The 17642-nt window shown below is 37.0% G+C and overlaps 1 protein-coding gene across 3 annotated transcripts in view; it reads left to right on the plus strand.

Annotated features, from left to right (window-relative positions):
* Positions 1 to 17642, plus strand: part of RASSF8 (ras association domain-containing protein 8) — a 280866-nt gene that overhangs the window by 235889 nt on the left and 27335 nt on the right. For all 3 annotated transcript variants that reach the window (XM_067142793.2, XM_067142794.2, XM_067142795.2), the window contains exon 8: positions 16435 to 16564. In XM_067142793.2, the coding sequence (XP_066998894.1) occupies positions 16435 to 16564 (130 nt within the window). The remainder of the gene's footprint in view (positions 1 to 16434; positions 16565 to 17642) is intronic.

Here is a 17642-nt window from a genome sequence, read left to right on the forward strand (position 1 = left end):
TTGCCTCCATTAACCTTCATATTATTTTCTTTAACCCATTGTTGGATACTCTCAAGGTCCCTTTGTAATACTGAACAATCCTCAATGTTATTTATTTCCCTACTAGCAAGATACCCGTGCTTCGCTACGGTATTATACGGAAATGTATAATTGAATGCTTATTGTTTTAGATATATAATCCGCCGAAATTCGCGATCTGACTCGTTTTCTGCGAGAATCCACCAAAATTCGTGATTGACTCGTTTTCTAATAAATTACGGGTAGTTTCCCCCCATTTTTCATTCTTCCCAGCAATCGATTTCGTACTTCCCAAGCTAGGTGCAGGTATTCCACCGGTCTGTTGGGTCCCTAAATCTTTGCCATCTTTTCCTATAAGCATTTTTAATATGGATCAAATTCTTCAGGAGATCCAGCGTGGTGTCGTCTTGGGTGCCTTGGCGGTACTGAACCAGCGGCCGGACTGCATTCGTAGTCATTACCCATCCAGGACCCGTTTCCAGCGCGCTCCGCACTTTTGACGACGGTCCAGAACATTATTATTATTATTATTATTATTATTATTATATATGTTGTGGACCCCACAGCAAGATGCAAGACCACTACTTGGCGGTAAATTACATCTGCTGCCATTGTCATTGTTGAGAATATGACCAACACCATTGTCACGTGTAGGCAAGTGTGCGGGATTTCTGGCGATACGAATGACATACTTCCGTGCATTATTGACCTTATTATAGAGGTGAACAATTTGACGGTCAATCTCATTCCTACCGTTTATTTCAAACGTGTTTAAATTTTTATTTATATGCCAGGAGGTTCTACTGTAAAATCTAAGAACGTTCTTCGAAGAAAAAGATGGCTCTTGAAAACGAACCCAGGAAAGATTAAAAATGATCGGGCGCGCGGCTGTGAGCTTGCATCCGGGAGATAGTAGGTTCGAATCCCACTATCGGCAGCCCTGAAGATGGTTTTCCGTGGTTTCCCATTTTCACACCAGGCAAATGCTGGGGCTGTACCTTAATTAAGGCCACGGCAGCTTCCTTCCAACTCCTAGGCCTTTCCCATCCCATCGTTGCCATAAGACCTATCTGTGTCGGTGCGACGTAAAGCCCCTAGCAAAAAAAAAAAATGATCGGTTGATGATCAGAATAAGTACATCGAAAATATACATTCTGTTTCCAGTCAATTGACCAGGTCAGGAATGAAATGAATAAAGCCCCAATCTAGCGGTGACAATAGGAAATGTGCCGGCTGCCAAAGCCTGTACACTCCTCTGGGACAATGACTAATGAATGACAAATGAAGTGAAATGATATTGGGCAATTTAGCTGGAATGAATGATGTCGGGACAAACCGGAGTATCCGGAGAAAAAACTGTCCTGCCTCCTTTTTGTCCAGCAAAAATATCACGTGGTGTGACCGGGATTTGAACCACGGTACCGAGCTGTGTAAGGCCGGTGCGCTGCCGCCTGAGCAACGGAGGCTCCTTATAAGTACATTATGAGCAGTAAAATCAATTGGTCTCACCTCCTTTTACACCCCACTGCCGTTAAGTTTATTTAACCCCCCCCCCCCAAAAAAAATTAAAAGAAGGCGTGTTTCTTTATGTTTAAAGGAGATTCTAAACACCAATGTTCACGTCTATTACCTTAAGTTTTGATATATAAGTATACCCATAAAAATAATTCACTTTTTTTGCACTTCCTTTCACACACCTCCCCCCCCCCCGCCCCGTAAGAGAATTTTCCGGCAAAAAATACTTGTTTCTTTAATAGTAAAGGATCTTCTAAATACCAATTATCACGACTATAACTTCTTCAGTTTATGATTTGTGTGTCCTCATGAAAGGAATTCAACTCCCTTTCACTCCCCCCCCCCCCCCAACAAGCGCATTTTTCTTTGTTTTTAAAGGAGATCCAAATACCAATTTTTACGTCTGTAACAACTTTAGTTTTTATTAGATGTAAGTATTCTCATACAATTAAGTCAATTTTTCAATTCCTTCATTGGATTTTCCGAGAATACGTGTTTCTTCATTTTAAAACAGATTCTAAATATCAAATTTCACGTCTGTAACATCTTCATTTTTGAGATATCAGTAGCCTAATTCAAAGAATTCAACACCATTTTCAGTCATTTTAACCCCCCCCCCCTTCCACCCAAGTGGTATTTCCGAAAACTAAAAATACACGTTTCTTTATTTTTAATAGAGATAAAAATACCATTTTTAACTTCTGTACCATGTTAAGCTTTTGAGATATACTGTAGAAATTCTCATTTTAAAATTTCACCCCTTTTTAGTTCCCCTTAAGTGGAGTTTCCAAAAACAAATCACCTGTGTTTCTTCACATTTACAGGAAATTCCAAATACCCACTTTTTACGTCTGTAACATTTTACGTTTCTCAGATATTCTGTAGATATAGTCTTTCAAAAACTTCCCCAATTTGTCACTCCTGTTTAACCGCCATTAATTGGATTTTCCAAAAACAAAACAAAAAAACGTGTGTTTCTTTATCCTTAAAGGAGATCCTAAATGCAAATTTTCAGTTCTGTAATATCTTCAGTTTCTGAGATATATGTAACCTCATTAAAGGCATTCAACCCATTATTCACCCTTTCACACCCCTGCTATGGGGATTTACAGAAAACAAAAAACTACGTGTTCCTTTATTTTTAAAGGAGATTCTAAATAACAATTTTTACATCTGCAAACTTGTAAAGTTTTAAGTTGTATACACACTCATTTTAAAAATTCACTCCCCTTTTCACCCCTCCCATTATTTGAATTTTGCTAAAACGAAGAAATACCTGTTTCTTCATTTTTAAAAGATTCTAAATACCAATTTTCAGGTCTGTAATAACTTCAGGATCTGAAATATAAGTAGCCTCGTTAAAGGCATTCAACCACTTTTTCACGCCTTTACACCCCTCCTATTGGGATTTTCCGAAAACAAAAAAATTCTAAATACCAATTTTTAAATCTGTAAACTTTAAAAGTTGAGATATAGATGCACTCATTTTAAAAATTCACCCCCCATTTTCCCCTCCCATTAATTGGATTTTCCAAAAACTAAAAAATACGTGTTTCTTTATTTTTAAAAGATTCCAAACACCAATTTTCAGGTCTGTAATATCTTCAGATTCTGAAATATATGTAGCCTCATTAAAGGTATTCAACCCTTTTTTTTTTTTTTTTTCCAGCCTTTTGCACCCTTCCTGTTGGGATTTTCCGAAAACAAAAAAATACGTGTTGCTTTAAAAGAGATTCTAAATACCAATTTTTACATCTATAAACTCTAAGAGTTTTGCGATTTAGATACAATTATTTTAAAAATTCACCCCCTTTTCACCCCCCATTAATTGGATTTTCCAAAAACAAAAATATACATGTTTCTTTATTTTTAAAGGAGATCCCAAACACCAATTTTAAGGTCTTTAATATGTTCAGTTTCTGAGATATAAGTATCCTCATTAAAGGCATTCAACCAGTTTTTCACCCCCTTTACACCCCTCCTATTGGGATTTTCTGAAAACAAAAAAATACGTGTTTCTTTATTTTTAATGAGGATTCAAAATACCAACTTTACATCTGTAAACTTTAAAAGTTTTGAGATATAGATGCACTCATTTTAAAAATTCACCACCCTTTTCACCCTCCCATTAATTGAATTTTCCAAAAACAAAAAAATACGTTTTTCGTTATTTTTAAAAGAGATCAAAACTTCCAGTTTTCAGGTCTGTAATATCTTCAGTTTCTGAGATATAAGTACCGGTATCCTGATTAAAGGCATTCAATCCCTTTTTCACCCCTCCTATTGGGATTTTCTGAAAACAAAAAAAATTACGTGTTTCCTTATTTTTTAAGAAGATTCTAAATACCAGTTTTTACATCTGTAAACTTTAAACGTTTTGAGATATAGACTCATTTTAAAATTTCACCCCCCTTTTCACCCCCTTAGCGACGGAATGTCCAAAAATCCTCTCTTTGCGAGCACCTACGTCTTAATATGACTATATCCCCAAAATTTCATTTCTTTATGTCCAGTAGTTTTGGCTCGGCGATGATGAATCAGTCAGTCAGTCAGTCAGTCAGTCAGTCAGTCAGGACAAGTTATTTTATATATATAGAAAAACAATTGTCATCTGCATACATTCTTATTTTTGATGTTATATTTTTCCTTAAATCATTTGCGTATATTAAGAAAAGTAACGAACCGATTATACTACCCTGTGCAATTTCCTTCCAAACTTTTTCTTCCTGTGATATATTATTTCCTACTTTGACTTTCTGAACCCTTGAATTTAGAAATGTTCTTATCCAACGTATAACCCTTACGTCCAATCCTATTCCTTCCAATTTCTTTAATAATATTCCATGTTCCACTCTATCAAAGGCTTTGGAAAGATCTATGGCTATGCAATCGAACTGGCCTCCTGAATCCAACTAATCTGATATGCCCTGCTGAAATCCCACCAATTGTGCCTCACAATAAAATTTCTTTCTAAATCCATACTGGCTCCTCATGAACCAATTTTTATCATCACATGTCCCTCTGATGTATTTTGATATTAAACTCTCCAGTATTTTACAAACTATACTGGTCAGGCTGATTGGTCTGTAGTTCTCTGGGTTCCTTTTATCACCCTTTCCTTTATAAATTGGTATTATTATAGATTCCTTCCATTCATTCAATCAATCAATCACTACTGATCTGCATTTAGGGCAGTCGCCCAGGTGGCAGATTCCCTATCTGTTGTTTTCCTAGCCTTTTCGTAAATGATTGCAAAGAAATTGAAAATTTATTCAACATCTCCCTTGGTAAGTTATTCCAATCCCTAACTTCCCTTCCTATACAACGAATATTTGCCCCAATTTGTCCTCTTGAATTCAAACTTAATCTTCATATTGTGACCTTTCCTACTTTTAAAGACACCATCCAAACTTATTCGTCTGCTGATGTCCTCCCACGCCATCTCTCCACTGACAGCTCGGAACATACCACTTACAAGTGACTATTCTCATTTTGGTTCCGTATTGAAGTTGACGTATGTCTCAAGTGTTATTACAATATTATAAGTCCACCTGTTCAATACAATACAATATGATCCACTATTTCATATGGTCAAATGTTTTTTATACATAATACATAAAAGTCAAAGGTACATGTTTCACCCTCCTTAGGGGCATCATCAGCCTATATCAATCTTAAAAATAATAATAATACCGTACATATACTTATAAATTATAGGTTAAAATGTTGAAAATGGTTTTGTAAAACATTATACAATAACATCTAAAACAATAATGCACCAAAGTATGTTAAAAGAGAGTGAAATTAACAGTTTGAAGATTAAAACGTGATTAAACATGAGATTTTGAGAGTCTAAAACTAAAATGGATCCATATTTTTATAATATCATGAAGACTGTGAAAGCCTTGAGTATAAAAACAATCATCAAAGGGGGATGTTTCTTCAATTCTCAAGTTGAATCCAAGGTGGTAAAATCACTTTCAGTTATTTAAAACGGAAGTGTGAATGTAATAAACAAGTTTAAAATGTATATGATTGGGATATCTGAAAGTCAAGAAGAAAATGGAACTTCTGTAGAGGCGATGCTTGTGATAAAACGTATGTCAAAGCTAGCGGAGTTCGGAAATCATGGTAGTCGAATGGATCTAAAAGATAGTCAAGTTGATATATAATTCCGTTGAAACATGTGTTGGAAGAAATGTTCAGGATTTTCTGAAACAAAATGTAGAAGAAAGTATGTTAATAATACCGTACTGTACAAGAGACTTCCCGTACGTCAAAGATGGCTAATGCGGTACTTACTCGTACGGAGCGTACTAAGTACGTCAGGTTGTTACAGCAACGCTAGCTTGACTGGGTTTTCGACTTCTAGTATTATAACGGTGTGGCTGAGGCAGTGAAGGGCATGGAGGGGGGGTAATGGTGGGTGGATCCTTGCGCGCATGTGTTGTTATTGGCGGGCTGTTAGGAGCAAGATGGGCGGGCCTATCATTTGACGAGGTGGTGGAAGCTTTAGAACAAGAAGTTCTAAAAGTTGGCGGGATTGTATTATGTTTTGAATACATAATACAATCCCGCCAACTTTTAGAACTTCTTGTTCTAAAGCTTCCACCACCTCGTCAAATGATAGGCCCGCCCATCTTGCTCCTAACAGCCCGCCAATAACAACACATGCGCGCAAGGATCCACCCACCATTACCCCCCCTCCATGCCCTTCACTGCCTCAGCCACACCGTTATAATACTAGAAGTCGAAAACCCAGTCAAGCTAGCGTTGCTGTAACAACCTGACGTACTTAGTACGCTCCGTACGAGTAAGTACCGCATTAGCCATCTTTGACGTACGGGAAGTCTCTTGTACAGTACGGTATTATTAACATACTTTCTTCTACATTTTGTTTCAGAAAATCCTGAACATTTCTTCCAACACATGTTTCAACGGAATTATATATCAACTTGACTATCTTTTAGATCCATTCGACTACCATGATTTCCGAACTCCGCTAGCTTTGACATACGTTTTATCACAAGCATCGCCTCTACAGAAGTTCCATTTTCTTCTTGACTTTCAGATATCCCAATCATATACATTTTAAACTTGTTTATTACATTCACACTTCCGTTTTAAATAACTGAAAGTGATTTTACCACCTTGGATTCAACTTGAGAATTGAAGAAACATCCCCCTTTGATGATTGTTTTTATACTCAAGGCTTTCACAGTCTTCATGATATTATAAAAATATGGATCCATTTTAGTTTTAGACTCTCAAAATCTCATGTTTAATCACGTTTTAATCTTCAAACTGTTAATTTCACTCTCTTTTAACATACTTTGGTGCATTATTGTTTTAGATGTTATTGTATAATGTTTTACAAAACCATTTTCAACATTTTAACCTATAATTTATAAGTATATGTACGGTATTATTATTATTTTTAAGATTGATATAGGCTGATGATGCCCCTAAGGAGGGTGAAACATGTACCTTTGACTTTTATGTATTATGTATAAAAAACATTTGACCATATGAAATAGTGGATCATATTGTATTGTATTGAACAGGTGGACTTATAATATTGTAATAACACTTGAGACATACATACCACTTAGTCGAGCAGCTCGTCTCCTTTCTCCCAGGTCTTCCCAGCCCAAACTTTGCAACATTTTTGTAACGCTACTCTTTTGTCAGAAATCACCCAGAACAAATCAAGCTGCTTTTCTTTGGATTTTTTCCAGTTCCTGAATCAAGTAATCCTGGTAAGAGTCTCACACACTGGAACCATACTCTAATTGGGGTCTCACCAGAGACAAATATGTTCTCTCCTTTACATCCTTACTACAACCCCTAAATACTCTCATAACCATGTGCAGTGATCTGTACCCTTTATTTACAATCATATTTATGTGATTACCCCAATGAAGATCTTTCCTTATATTAATACCTAGGTATTTACAATGATCCCCAAAGGGAACTTTCACCCCATCAATGCAATAATTAAAACTGAGAGGATTTTTCCTATTTGTGAAACAACCTGACTTTTATCCCCGTTTATCATCATACCGTTGCCTACTGTCCATCTCACAACATTATCAAGGTCATTTTGCAGTTGCTTACAATCTTGTAACTCATTTATTACTCTATACAGAATAACATCATCTGCGAAAAGCCTTATCTCTGATTCCACTTCTTTACACATATCATTGATATATATTAGAAAACATAAAGGTCCAATAATACTGCCTTGAGGGATTCCCCTCTTAATTTTTACAGGGACAGATAAAGTTTCATCTACTCTAATTCTCTGAGTTCTATTTTCTAGAAACAGAGCCACCCATTCAGTCACTCTTTTTTCTACTCCAATTGCACTCATTTTTGCCAGTAGTCTCCCATGATCTATCCTATCAAGTGCCTTAGATAAGTCAATCGCAATACAGTCCAATTGACCTCCTAAATCCAGGATATCTGCTATATCTTGCTGGAATCCTACAAGTTGGGTTTCGGTGGAATAACCTTTCCTAAACCCAAACTGCCTTCTATCAAACCAGTTATTAATTTTGCAAACATGTCTAATATAATCAGAAAGAATGCTTTCCCAAAGCTTACATACAATGCATGTCAAACTGACTGGCCTGTAATTTTCAGCTTTATGTTTATCACCCTTTCCTTTATATACAGGTGCTACTATAGCAACTCTCCATTCATTTGGCAAAGTTCCTTCATGCAAACAATAATCAAACAAGTACTTCAGATATGGTACTATATCCCAACCCATTGTCTTTAGTATATCCCCCGAAACCTTATCAATTCCAGCTGCTTTTCTAGTTTTCAACTTTTGTATCTTACTGTAAATGTCATTGCTGTCATAGGTAAATTTTAACCCTCTGTTAAACATGCGCTCTGTTGTAACACCGCTACACGCGCGCGGACTGACAGTCTGCGATTGTTTGTAAGCTTCCATTCCTTTCATTTCAATTCTTTTTTCAAGAATTCCTTATTTCTCTCTTTTGTCAATCTGTTTTACATCGTAATTACTTTATTTGATTTTATTTATATTGATAAATGTGTATACAATCTACATTTACAAGAATATTTCAGTCCTTTAAATAAATTAGTAGTTATCAACTGCAAATCACAGGACTTAGCAAAACTAATTGTAAATTAACAATAATTGGTTATTAATTTACTCCTTGGAATAAAATTGCAATTGTTACATTCTATTAATTGATGTATATCGCACGGAGAAGTCACGACAACATGATGTTCTTGCCATGGAGTAAGTGCATTTCATTTCATCCACCTTATCAACGCCCGACTTCGTGTCATTATAGAAGGTAATCATTGAGGGTTTTGATCCATATGAATCGTCATCAATAGAATGGTATTCATGGAAAGTAGATAGAACCTACAACTTTGTCGTTCCTTGACTTGTATGACACAAGGGTATATATAGCGATTTGTGCATGTTACCATTTCTTGTAGCATTTCGTCGGTAAAGAACAATTGCAGAGCTTCAACTGGTGTCTCAGTACTCATGGCAACTCCTACTACTCCAGGGAAATGTTTTATAATATTATCTTCAGGTTGCCTGACCTTTCTATTGCAGGGCAATGATTCCACTCGGCCCAGTCATTTCCAACATATATTCCACACTGCTCACTTTCAGTCACGTCCTCTTCGTACGTGGATTGCTTGCTCTCAGAATTATGATCACTATCGTTTACGACGTCCCGATCACTATAATCACTTGCACCAACTTCGTCGTCGCCCAATGACTGCTCGATTTGATCCATAACTCTCGGAATAAATCGCACCAACTCCTTGGAAAGAGGACGCAAAATAATTATTTATAGCTCATTTTGTAATATCATGTTTATCCCACTGTAAATAATCACATGTAGAAAATATATCAAAATGAGCCCACTTCTACACTTGTAGGTAATAAAAGCATATAATTTTATAATAAATAGTAACGGAAGAGTGAGTAAGATTAACAACTCACCAATACATGCCTGCGGACTCAGACTCCGCAAGTCTGCAGTTGACAATATAAATTTCTGTAATCAACAGCTCGGCGATTACTCAGACATTCTCACGCCGTCACGGCCTTTGTATTGTTGCAAAAGGAAGCTACAAGAAGGCAGCCCGTTCTTCCTTGCATTTTCGGCCTATGATACCAAAGAATAATAAAGTGCGGACTCTCACTCCACAGTGCGTGTAACGGAGGGTTAATACTTCTTTAGTATTAGTCACCTCCTCTATCTGGACATTATCCTTGTAACCAACAATCTTTACATACTGCTGACTGAATACTTCTGCCTTTTGAAGATCCTTGCATACACACTCCCCTTGTTCATTAATTAATCCTGGAATGTCCTTCTTGGAACCTGTTTCTGCCTTAAAGTACCTATACATACTCTTCCATTTTTCACTAAAATTAGTGTGGCCACCAAATATGCTTGCCATCATGTTATCCTTAGCTGACTTCTTTGCTAGATTCAATTTCCTAGTAAGTTCCTTCAATTTCTCCTTACTTCCATAGCCTTTTCTAACTCTATTTCTTTCCAACCTGCACCTCCTTCTTAGTCTCTTTACTTCCCTGTTATAATATAGTGAATCTTTACCATTCCTTACCACCTTTGTAGGTACAAACCTATTTTCACATTCCTCAACAATTGCTTTAAACCCACCTCAGAGTCTGTTTACATTTTTATTTATCGTTTTCCACCGATCATAGTTACATTAAAAACTCCCTCATGCCTGTTTTATCAGCCCTATGGTACTGCCAAACAGTCCTATTTTGAAAACCTTCCTTTCTTTCCATTTATTTTTAATTACCACAAAAACAGCTTCGTGATCACTAATACCATCTATTACTTTGATTTCTCTGTAGAGCTCATCTGGCTTTACCAGCACCACATCCAGAATATTCTTCCCTCTAGTTGGTTCCATCACTTTCTGAATCAGGTGCCCTTCCCATATTAACTTATTTGCCATTTGTTGGTCATGCTTCCTGTCGTTCGCATCACCTTCCCAATTGACATTTGGTGAATTGAGATGACCCGCTACGATCATGTTCCTTTCCTTATCGTTTCCCACATAGCTCTTATCAAATAATTCTGAATCAGCATCTGCGCTACCCTTTCCTGGTCTGTACACTCCAAAGACATCAAGTTGTCTATTATCTTGAGAAATGAGCCTTAACCCTAGAATTTCGTGCTTGTCATCTTTGACTTTTTCGTAGCTTACAAATTCTTCTCTCACGAGAATGAATACCCCCCCCCCCCCCCCCTCCTACCATTCCTATCCTATCTCTACGATACACTCTCCAGTTCCGTGAGAAAATTTCTGCATCCATTATATCATTTTTCATCCATGATTTAACTCCTGTTACAATATCTGGTAAGTATATATCTATTAAATTAATTATATTCCTTTCTTTACAATACTTCTACAGTTGAGCACTAACAGTTTTATGTCATCCCTTCTTGATTTCCAGTTCCCTGTTCCCTTAACACCGCTCCCTAGCACACCCTGTTTCCCTGAATGTACCTCCATATAACCCTTCCAAACAAATTTCCTAACTTATATGTACCACTGCGGTTTAAATGAAGGTCATCTGAGCGCAGATCCCTACCTCCTACCCACCCATTAGGATCAAGAAATTTCACTCCCAGTTTCCCACATACCCACTCCATAGTCTTATTTAAATCCCCAATCACCCTCCAGTCAGTATCCCTTCTACACAGTATTCCACTAATAACAATCTCCGCTTCCTTAAACTTCATCCGTGCTGCATTTACCAGATTCCACACATCCCCAACTATGTTGGTACTTATACCTGCTTGTCTTACGTTGTTAGTACCAACGTGAAACACTACCAACTTCTCCTTTCCCTCCTCCTGCTCTTCTACTTTCCTCAACATCTGCCTTAACCTAATTCCTGGATAACACTCTACCCTGGTACCCTTTCCTCCACACACTTTCCCGACATGTCTAACGATAGAATCCCCCATGACCAGAGCCTCAACCCTACCCACCTCATTTGGTCCCCTCCCGTCCTGGTCAGTCCTATCTTTCTTGACAGCTGCAGAAGCTACTTCCTCCTCCCTTTTCTCCAACCCATTACCCTGTTCCACCTGTCTTTTCCTATCCACTACTCCACATTTCCTTTTCCTACCTCTTTCCTTTCTCCTACTTCCAAACTTCTCGGCAACAGTTCCCTGTTCCTCATCTTCCCTCGGTTGTTCTACCTGCAATGACTCGTACCGATTTCTCACCGACACCAGTCCTGAATTTTTATCCTGAATGGAGCCCTTAGCCTGCAATCTCCTTCCCCTTAAAACATTAGACCACCTGTCTTCCACAATTCCCCCTTTTCCTTCTAATCCCTCTATTACACCTAATGTATCCTGTACAATGTTTGGTGGCCTACTTTCCTTCCTGTCCTCTGAGAGAATCCTAATTATATCCCTCAAGCTCTCCGACTCCTCCCTCATACTCCTTAATGCCTGGCCACACCCACAGTTCCTACACTCCCATTGCTTAGCCATTTTTTACCAAATAACGAAAAGAAAAGGAAAAATAAGATAACTTATTCTGTGCAAAATAAAAATGAAAGGAAAGAAATATTGTATAGGTTAGTTTACAAAGAACACATGACAGTAAGTTATTTAATATAGGCTACTACTACACTACAATACTACTTAATTGCACTATTTTTATTCCTAGAACACACTAACACGATGAGAATTGCTGTTAATTACTGGAAACAGAGAATAATACACAAGAATTACACAATTCTTAACTGCAGTCAAGTCTACCCTAATTACAACAACAGAATTTTAGTAAGAGAGTTACTACAGATACCACAGAATCGGTACTATACTATACAAATATTTCACAGTAATAGAATAAACACACTACTTTCTAAAAAGATGCTATAATACACTACAATAATTTTAAACTACTTTCAGACTAAGTACAGATACTACAATACACTACAATAATTTTAAACTACATTCAGACGTATTCTAATTACAACAGGTTATTTCCAAGCAAAAACAGAAAAGAAAATAACCATAAAGTTCGAAATTCGCAAAACTACTCAAAATTGTAGAATAGGCACTAATTTCTAATAAGTTACTGTACTAAGCACAAATAGGAATGAAAATTCCAATTAGGCCTAAATTTAGATATTCGCAAGAACTACCGGTAGGTACTCAAAGATTACCAACAAAGTTAAACATGTATACAGATTAATATTAGTACTACTTGTCCTACTGTGCTGTAATAGAAATGAAACCTGCCGTTTGCACAAAAATGCACACGAATATAACAGGCAAGTTACGATCTAATATACTGTATCTACACTACAATTCTCAACTGAAATGTGGTTATGAGATCCTTACAGATGGTGGATTACTATTATTTTTCCTACTCCACGGGACGAAGAATAAAAGTGTCCTTAAATGTTGAAAAATATGAGGTTGTGTACAATAATTTCTCAAAAGTATTTCTGTCTAAATTACTCCAGGGACTTGAATTGCAATTATTGGAATGTACGGTAGGAACTTGATTATTAGCTAACCGCTCATAAATACTGAAATGTCGAGGGTGTGAAATATAAATTACGGACATTTTAACTGCCTACTCAGAACTACAATGATCGGAATACAAGAATCAGCTGATTCCTTTGGTATTACACTATTATTTATGACATAGTCAAAGAAAAATTTTAAATAAGGCACTATGTACCACCCCATTGTCTTTAATACCTCCCCAGTTATTTGATCACTTCCTGCTGCTTTTCCTTGCTGAAGCAGTTGGATTTCTCTGAAAATATCTTCATTTGTGAATGAGAAGCTTCTTGTTTCCCTATGTGTCTTTCCCTCTCTATCTTCTGTTACGGTTTCCAACTCCTGACAATCTTCTACTGAATCTCTGAATTCCCTACTAAATAGATTTGCTTTCTCAGTATCTGTTAAATAGTGTTCACCTCCTTCTCCCACCATTGTAGGAATTTGGATTCCTTTTCCTTTTTGATTCCTGATATATGAATACAGCTTTTTCTATTTCCCTTTGTGGTCATTACCCTCTTGAAGTATGCCATTCATATAATTCTCTTTTGCTTTTTCACTCTATTCAGTTCCCTCATTAGTTGTTTTCTAGTTTCTCTATTCTCCCTACCCTCTTTGATTTTCCTGTTTACTATTCTACATTTTCTTTTTAATTTTCTTAATTCCCTTGTATAATAAACAGGGTCTGAGGTCATTTTACCCTTCTTAACAGGTTCAAATCTCTTCTCTCCTTCCCAAATGATTCCTTTAAATTTAGCCCAAAGTGTATCCACATTACTCCCTTCACCTATCCAACAACTGAACTGTGATTTAAGGTAAGTCCCAAATTCATCATCTTTAGTTTTTCTTTATAATTTCTTGTCTTGTGTGACCCTCTTATTAAGCATTTTTGGTACGAGTCCTACATCCATTATTACAGCCTTATGGTCACCTATTCCTTCAATATAGCTGTTAGTGTTGACAGTGGGCAGAAACAAGTCAAAGCACTGATTTGAGGGAAAAGAAACCTCTTTTATACATTTGAAATAAATTCTCATCAATTCATTCCTTCCATTGTGTTTGTCACTGCTTATCTGTCATATTTCTTAGAACAGTTGTTACTCAATACCTGCTCACAACTTGAACTCCTCCATTTGCTAGACGGAAGTTCTTTTTGTCTACACTGGCTGATAAGGATAATGAATTGCAGTCTCGAATAGTGTCACTTAAGCAAACTATTGGCTGCATTTTAATACTGCTGCTAACCTCACTGGTGCAGTAGATGATCGTCGTTATTCTTCTGTTCCCTAGATAATGCGTTCAATCCCAGCTGTAGTTGGTGGCATGTGAGAATGTTTAACTCTTTCCGGTCAAACAGCGGCTGAAATTACGTTCAGGCCGCACTGCGGGCATAGCCCGTTGTAAGGTTTGACAATTCACTAAAAATCGAGAACGAGCTATGCACGCATTCTGGTGTTTATATCGTGTTTCTTCAAGTATTAGTTACGAGAGTATTTAAGCAGATGGCAGTATTATATGTCTAAGCTCTAAGACATGGCTTCTTGCGGCAAACATGTGCTTGACGAAAGGGTTATTTTCGATATATTATGATATATTATAAGTTTATGCGCAAATGAACATATTATTGACATGAATTCGAAATAACTTCTTACATTTCATTATGATTGGAGTTCGTTTTACGGCCTAGCGCATGTTCCCGCGTATTTCATACTTGCGTGAATACGTAAGATTGTCTACATATTACTAAAGTCGTCTGTTTAGAAGACTGTATTTTCTCTTTCTCAGAAGTCTTTTGTAGTAAATGGAACAATAATATTACATTTGAGTAACTTTTGACAAAATTTATCAATTAAAATAAAATTTCATAAGAGCTCCTATTTTCATTATTGTAATTATTATTACTATTATTATTGAAAAATTATTATTTTTATATCGTACTCATTGTTGTTTTGTAATTGCAATGCACATTTTATATCAGCAAAATTGGGTAAATATAGCAGTATTTCAGAAAACTGTACTTGCTTATTTATCTGTCAGACCTTTCCTCCATTCGCAAAACATGGTTATAATATATAAACAATTTTAAAATATCATGTGATAGTTGACATGATACAAACAGTGTTTTTCAAAATTAGATGCTCAAACAAGCACAAAGATAAAAGAATCATGCAAATATCTCCTACAGGTACAGATATATAATGTTTTAAAAATCCTTAAAAATGCCCAGTCCAGAACGTTTGTTTGGATATTAAGGCCCAGACTGGAATGGGTTAAATGTGACTACTCTGTGATGTTGGTTTTCCAGAATGTTACGAAATACATGCAGAGCAAAATGTTGGTACCTTAGGATCTCTCAACATTTGTAGCAATTGAATGAATGTTAAACAAACAACATTATCATTTAATGATTTCCAGCTGGGGTACTGCAGGTAAAGAAATAGTAAACAGAGTGACTATCAGTTCCAACTTCTACTATCTCGTAAGGCATATACTTTGGATAACAAAGTATCCATGGGCACCACGATGACTCTGAATAAGTCATACTTTGTGCCCATTCTCACATACAGTCTAGAAACATGTTCACTGAAAGAGAGGGAAGTTATTAAACTGCAAGCATATGAAATGAAGTTTCTACAAACTACCCTCCAAAAAACATGCAAGAACCATGTAAGGAACGATGACATCAGAATGGAACTAGAAGTGGACTTGATAGAAGAGAAGCTAAGGATTTCAAGACTGACATGGTATTTAAAGCGAATGCCTAGAAAGAAGGTAGAAGGCCAGTGGAAAGACCTAGGAAGATATGGCTTCACCAGCTGAGAGAGGATGTGGAGAGAATTGGGAGTCAGTAATGAGAGAGAAGGCATTTCTGGACAGACAACAATGGCGAAGACTCATTCAACACCACCCTACCCGGCACGCTGGAGGGGTTCTACGATGATGACCGAGCTCAATAGCTGCAGTCGCTTAAGTGTGGCCAGTATCCAGTATTCGGGAGATAGTAGGTTCGAACCTCACTGTTGGCAGCCCTGAAAATGGTTTTCCGTGGTTCACACTAGGTAAATGCTGGGGCTGAACCTTAATTAAGGCTACGGCCTCTTCCTTCCCACTCCTAGCCCTTTCCTGTCCCATCATTGCCATAAGACCTATCTGTGTCGGTGCGACATAAAGCAACTAGCAGAAAAAAACCGATGATGATGGTGGACAAACTATGCTTATTGGTAGTCAGACTACTAGGTTATGGTCTTGTCATGTTGTTTGCTTTGCTTTGCTGTATAAATTCTCATTAAAGATATTTAACATATGTTTTCTTCCACTCCAGGTTACTTCAGTAGAAGCTGCTATTGCTGAAAAGAAGCGACAAGTAGAGCGATTGGTTTCTGAAATGAAGGAAGCTAACCTGCAGAGTCTTGCCATTGCACCCACGGATGAGATTAAGCATTTATTAGAAGGTAACAATAAATTTACAATTCTATTGCATATCAATTTTCAGTTTACTTGTGTGTTATCTTTATTTTATTTTTATTGCTTGATAATGAACATTGTAATTATACAATTAAGAATAAGAGGGCCTGGAAGGTCTTAAACAATATGACTGTAATTTATGGTCCATTTAAGTGATTACGTAAGATTGGAATTGTGCCCTTTAGAGCAGTAATTGCAAATATTAGAAGAAAGGAATTGTCCAGATGGAAATCCTTGCAGAACTTTGAGAAGAAGTGTGGGATCTGACCATCAAACCAATGATCTGAATGTTGTCAAGTTGGTACTTCGAATGTAATAAGGTCGTCGCCATAAGACCTATCTGTGTCGGTGCGATGTAAAGCAAATAACCAAAAAAAAAAAAAAAAAAAAAGTAATAAGGTGTGATTGGATTATAGATGGAGCATTTCTCTGTGTGCATGTCATATGGTTGTTCAAGGTATGGCTGTTCTTACAGTTGGGTCAATAAGATTTCCTTTTTTCAACTCAGTGCTGATTGCTATCATATCAATATGCCTTGTGCTGCCTGTTTCCAAGATTCCATGATTTCTTCATGAACAAGAAATCCTTTTTCTGTCAGAGTCAACAGTGGCAGATCTTAAGCCTTTATTAGAAGGTAATGATAAAATTACACCTCTATAATAAATCAATTTTCCATTTATTTGTGTCTCTTCTTCTTTAGTGTTTGTCCTATCTGATGGCATGGCCCACTGTGTGGATTTGTTGTCTCCATTTAGTTTGGTCTTGGGCTACATCTGGATGGAGATTTACAGCCTTCAGGTTGTTGTCCACCATATTGCCCCATTGCTGTCCCTTGAGCCTCTTTCCAGCAAATTCCAATGTATACGCTGACGTTGCCAATGCATTGTCCTCTGCACACAACACATGCCCAAAACAGTGTAGATGGCTTTTCTGTGTTTTCTTTTGGATCAATGCAATGCCAAAATGTTTCCTAATAACATCGTTTGAAATGTGATCCTCTCTAGCGAGGGCAGTTGTCGACCTAAGCATCTTTGTCTACATGACGTTTAGTCGGCGTTGTACCTC

The sequence above is a fragment of the Anabrus simplex genome, chromosome 3, assembly GCF_040414725.1.
Source record: "Anabrus simplex isolate iqAnaSimp1 chromosome 3, ASM4041472v1, whole genome shotgun sequence".
NCBI classification, from domain to species: Eukaryota; Metazoa; Arthropoda; class Insecta; order Orthoptera; family Tettigoniidae; genus Anabrus; species Anabrus simplex.